Source organism: Limulus polyphemus, unplaced genomic scaffold (genome assembly GCF_000517525.1).
Source record: "Limulus polyphemus unplaced genomic scaffold, Limulus_polyphemus-2.1.2 Scaffold312, whole genome shotgun sequence".
NCBI lineage: Eukaryota > Metazoa > Arthropoda > Merostomata > Xiphosura > Limulidae > Limulus > Limulus polyphemus.
This window is the reverse complement of record NW_013665922.1, coordinates 255,001-260,971: the sequence shown is the minus strand read 5'-3', so window position 1 is coordinate 260,971 and position 5,971 is coordinate 255,001. Positions and strand designations below refer to the sequence as shown.

At 31.0% G+C, this 5,971-nt stretch overlaps 1 protein-coding gene across 1 annotated transcript in view; it reads right to left on the bottom strand.

Annotated features, from left to right (window-relative positions):
* Window positions 1-214: 214 nt before the first annotated feature.
* The window catches only part of LOC106457287, a 37,190-nt gene continuing 31,433 nt past the window's right edge, over window positions 215-5,971 (bottom strand). Inside the window, exons 9-11 of the mRNA XM_022383146.1 lie at window positions 5,172-5,299; window positions 1,056-1,115; window positions 215-410 (exon numbers count right to left, since the gene is read on the bottom strand). Of these exons, the coding sequence (XP_022238854.1) occupies window positions 360-410; window positions 1,056-1,115; window positions 5,172-5,299 (239 nt within the window). The 3' untranslated portion in view covers window positions 215-359. The remainder of the gene's footprint in view (window positions 411-1,055; window positions 1,116-5,171; window positions 5,300-5,971) is intronic.

Here is a 5,971-nt window from a genome sequence, read left to right as displayed (position 1 = left end):
GCATATCATGTTTTTATGGGTCGGTAACAATGACAATTTTTATTTCAAATAAAAATACAAAATCATCGAAAAGCTTACAATTATGTGAAATGTATTACAAGCGAAATATTTTTTGACATTTAAGTTGATTAAAGGAAATTTTAATATGTCAGCCACATAAGTTTGCTAGTTCTGACCGAAGTGATTATGTAAAGATACATTTTGTTCTCTCCTGGTCTCCTTCTATCCGAATATGAATTTGACGCAGCGAAACGTGATGGTATGTTGTTTTTAGGTTTCAACCATTTTGATGTGACGAACAAAAAAGCTATGATTAAAGTGTTTCAATAGAACAAACCATCCTTAATGCTATTTATTTCTCACACTGAAGTAGATGTTGGTTTTCTTTCACAGTATGAGGCTCTGTTTAGCTGGAAAGCATTTAAAGATTAATTAATAACATTTTGTTTAAAATATTAATAAAACAATAAATAGTTCCAGAACTTAGTGTTTCTTTCATAACAAGATAAAAATTAGGATTTGCTGAATGCGGTGTTAAAAGTTTCAGTTCCATTTTTTTAGGGAGGATAAAGTATCAATAATCCTTAACTGAGTATAAAACTCTATACTTATTATACATATTACATTATACAAGATACAAGTTACATCTATTTTAATGCCCATGGAACTGCCAAAGTAGAGATTAAAATAATGCATAGCTTATATGAAAATCCTTAGGTGATGTTCGCAACAAATAGAAAAGAATCATGTGACAGTGAAATGAAAATACTTCTCTTCGTTCCATTCAAACTTATCTATTATTGTAGTAAAGATATTTATGGGAACTGTTCAGAATAAATAAGAAAAGAAAGTCTTAAATCCCAAGTTCCTGTTGCCCCTCAAGTAAATGTCGATTCTTTCATTAGGTTACAATAGGGATTATCTCTCCATTAAGCCTGTTTATGTCATAGTGCTACTTTATTCATCTCTTTACACAAATTGTATTATAAGATGCTAGTTTTGTCTGTAAAAAAATCAGCATGAGTATATTCTGTTAGCAGCTACTACGATCTTACCTGTTGCAGAGTCTGAGGTTTGGGTAAATACAGTTCAGCGTACGATACACCATGGTGGACCTAGTAAAAATTAATACCATGTGCAGTGTTAAGCCTTCAAAGATGAAAATACTCTTTTCCGTAAAAAACAATTTGCAGTGCAATTAGATCCTTTTGTAAAAAAAAACAAACAAAATAATATAAACCTTAATCAATAATTTAAAAAAGTGTTTATTAGTGGAAAATGACATTGTTTGAAGTCATTCATAAATTTGTATGTTAAGAGCTTAATAAAAACCATCGTGACAACATTATCTTTATCATATTTTTTATATAAATAACGAACACAGCATATACCAAAAATTATAAACAAAGGTAACATTATATATACATTACTATGAGCTCAAAGTGCAAGTATTTTGTGTCAAATTACTAAATTATTAAAAAATGTATAATTTATTAAAAACAAATTAATTCTCAAAAAAATTGAGCAGATATGTACAATTGTTTAATTTACGTACATATATATATATATATATATATATATATTAATGATAATGAAATACCGATAAAAATAGAATTATAGCTGTAATATCTAGACGTTATTTAGTGACATTCACGAAAGAAACATCAGTCATACATAGAGAAACAATTGTTAGAAAAACATTGGGAAATTAGCAATGAAAATACACGTGTAAATACGATTGGCTTTGCACTTGTGTTTGTAGCTACAGAGTCAAATTTTCAAGCACCTTTATTACTAAGCAGTATTGACACCTATATTATGTGTCTGAAGAAAACTGTATACCAGATTAATTAATTAAGTCCTTAATTAAGCTCTCTTTATTTTAAAATGTTGAAAATGTTAAGCCTTACTACAACATTTCATGAAAAATAATCAAAATATTAAGAAACGTCTTTACATTAGATAATAAAAATAAATTAGATGTTTAAGTGATGTTATATCTGATCTGTATTTGATTTTCTATTTATAATGTAAAAGTTTCAAGTTATCTCTTAACTGTAAACGCTAAGTTAATGAAATTAATTGAGCAAGTTGATTAGAATGTGTAAGGAATCCAAATATAGATGCCACAACTACATGCTTTAAAACACTATATTAAATTATTTTTTCCTGTTTTACGTAAATAAATTACTTTGATTCAAATTGATTCCTAGACAATTCGTAATAAGCTGTACACATTTCTTGCTTACACAATTTAGCTTTTTTTTCTATTTACCCTTATTTTCTTTTATTTCTGTCTAAAACTGTAATATTGGTAGTTTGTAACACTCTTGTGACAGAACTGTACGTTACTGGCATACAATAACATTGTCTACCATTGCGTTGCATACTTAACTCCTTTATGTCGTACTATGTATACGTTTTCAAATTCTTTTTTTATTGGTGAAAACATTTAAGTTTGTTAAAATTGTAACACAAAGTCCCAAAACTATCGTAACTCTGCGAGCATGTACAGACATGTATCGTGAAGATTACAGAACACGAGTTAGTGTGGGAATTCTGAGTATATTCTCTAATTTCTAGCGAATAAAATATAACTTTAAAAGGCTTTCTATTTAGAACCTTTTAGTTATTACAAAGGTCTTCCCACTGTCCTGTTAAGAATGTTAAGGATTTTATTGGTGATGTTTCGATGGTAGTCGAAGCCTGTTTCTAATCTCTAAAGTGTAGTAGATTAAGAGAATCGTGTGCAACAAACGACATAACAGTAAACAGTTAAGCTCTTAGTGTATTAAAAGTATCTACTTATTTCATAAATCAGTCAATATCATATCTATTTACTCATTACTAGGCTGTTTACTTTAAACAAATGTTTGCACTGAATTCAAATAAAGTGAAATAGATTTCTTCTTTAGTATAAGATAAAAAAACATTCAAAATAACCAATTTCACGTGCTTAGAGATATACATTTGTAACTTCTTTAAGTGTACAGATGAATGCAATAGCTCGCAATTTCTTTATACAGTGCACACCCATTTCTTGATTTAATTGCGTATCGTAAATATGCTGCTCATGTGTGAGGTGTTTTCTTGACACCTATAAATGCTGAAATTTAGTCGTATCTTGGATAGACTGTAAGATAATCAGATAGAACAAAGATCTATAGAAATTTTAAAAGGCGTATCATATAAGCGCCTATCTAGCTAAAAGATTATTGTTGAAGGTTTATTTGACCCAGTTTTCAAAGAAATATACCAACAGAGTCTAACAACAGTGGGAATCAAAGGAGTATATGCCTACTACAAGTGAAAACTGTAGCTGCTTTCTACTAGTGCCCAACTGAAAAAAACATTCAATTAAGCAGGTTTGTAAAGTGAAACATACGTAACTGTGTCCCGGGACATCAATTATTTCAACTGTACCTTGCAAAGATATTACGAACCCTCTAACTTTGTAGCCGACAGCGAGACTTGAAAACCACGTATTACAGAGGCAAACAAAAAATACGGCTTCAGGAATGCTTACAGTGTCTATTAAGGATTGTAATAGAATGGGATTATGTGATGGTATTATAAAACATGATAGACTGTGGATGTGTGATTATTAAGGACTTTGATAGACTGTGAGTGTGTGATGGTATTATGGACTATGATAGGCTATGAATGTGTGATTGTATTATGGACCTTAATAAACTGTGAGTGTGTGTGCCCGCGATGGTAATAGGGAATATGTAGACAGTCAGTGTGTGATGGTATTATGAACTTTGATAGACTGTAAGTACTTGATTCTTTATGCACTATGATAGACTGTGAATTTGGGATGGTATTATGGACTATGATAGGCTGTGAATGCTTCATAGTATTATGAACTATGATAGACAGTCAGTGATGCTGTGTGACTGTCGCGTTAAACCATTTCCTTTTGTGGCAACATATTTAAAGTATGGAGAAAAATCAAGGAGTTATTTTAATAACCTGAATTAACTTGACAGCGCCAACTGGTAGAAGTAATACAAGTATGTAGGATTGTTCGATTAATGGGGCTTAGCTACTTCTATTATTTTAGAACGAAAGGACCTCAACCTCAGTGTACCCAAATCTTGACCTTGTTATAGGCCATGTCCATCTTGATAAACAAGAGCACTTCCGATATTTCAGTATAGCAGTCTACCACATTGGAATTGTTATAAAGTGGTTTGAAGATCTTGAAAGAGGCCTTTGTCATCTTCTTAGGTCAGCGAATCGTACTATTACTCATTAATGTTTCGGAAATTTGAGCAAAGCTACACAAAGATTTTCTGTACTAAGATGTATCTAATTTTGAAACGATAGACAAGAGATGATTTAACTAATTAACAGAACCTATCGCTAACTCTTAGGCACAACTAATCGCAAAGAGTAGAAGACAATTTTATGGCAACAAGATGCGAACCATGGACCCTCGGATTCACTGTCCAGCATTCTAACCATTAGACCTCGATTGGTCCGTGTTAGGATAGAAGTTAACTCGATAACCGGTTGCAATCAAATAAGCTACAATCGAACCAGGTACAGCTGGGCGTATTATGGATACCAAACCATGTCATGTCTTGGTTACAATCGAATAGAAAAGTCGTCCAAATCAATATTAGATGTGGGTCTTAATACAACTATCAACTAGTGTCATCAGAGATGTACCCATCCCCAAAAATTCTTAATTTTATTATGTTTTTTTCTATTCATGTAGAAAACACCTAATATTGGTTTATTTGCACCTCATAAATTTGATAATTTTCTCTTAAGATGACTTTTACTAATTCATAACCTAAAACATGATAAGAAGATCAAAGAAGTCTTAGCAAACAATTTCCATTTCTTTTCAAATATATTATCTTGTAATTCTACATGTTATGAAATGACCAATACTTCGTATAAGAAAACATGTTTACAGAATTTCGACCTGGAAGTTGCATATGATCTGCATCTTGATGGAGATCATAACGCTTTACCATCAAGTACAGGTTATTTTCGCTGCGAAAATTGGTCCAACCCTATCTTAAGCACGTGCTCTGATAAGGTAATAAGACAGTTTATATTATGTACAGACATAAAAATAGAAAAAAAAAACATTGATGATATATTTAAATATATATATTACAAAGATGACGTTTTTGTAAGTAATTTTAGCATACCATTGTATTTTCAGTTGAAGTGATGTTGTGCAACTGTGGATTGGCCAAAATATCATCTTCAGAATGCCTTTCTACCTTGTTTAAAAGACGCGAAGGGATCCCTCTCATTTCAAGTACTTCAGCTTTTCCTAACAAAATATTAAGAAAAGTAAACAACAGATTAATTTATATTTTCAATTTCGGCTTTCTGGTATAATTATGCTATATCGTTTTAGGATCACTAAATAACTCAGACAAACCAAAAGCACAAAAACAAAATGTAAAAATAGTTTTGAAAAATGCTATTTTAAATAATAATTACACATAGGAATTTCTTTACAAGCTAGTAATATATCCATTTTAGAAAAAAAAACAACATAATAGGTGCTTTTTAGCTAATTACATTATTGTTATATTTATTACACTATTTGAAAGAATGTCAGTAAAATGGAAATAATATTTTTACAAGACATAAATTTGAGTTACAGCAAATTATATTAATAAATAAGAACATAATCTTAATCTATTTAATTCTGAACAAATTTCCTTGCGTTTTTCATTTCGATTGTTAGAAACAACAAGACTAAACCATTTCGAACATTACAATGCTCAGAATGACATATTAACAGGATGTTCTTTCTCCATCTTTCTATATAACTTGCCCCTCAGTGGCACAGCTATATGTCTGCGGACTTGCAATGCTGAAAATCGCGTTTCGATACCCATTGTGGGCAGAACACAGATAGCCCGTTGTTTAACTTTGTGCTTGATTATAAACAAACAATACAAATGAGACCCGGCATGACCAGGTGGTTAGGTCG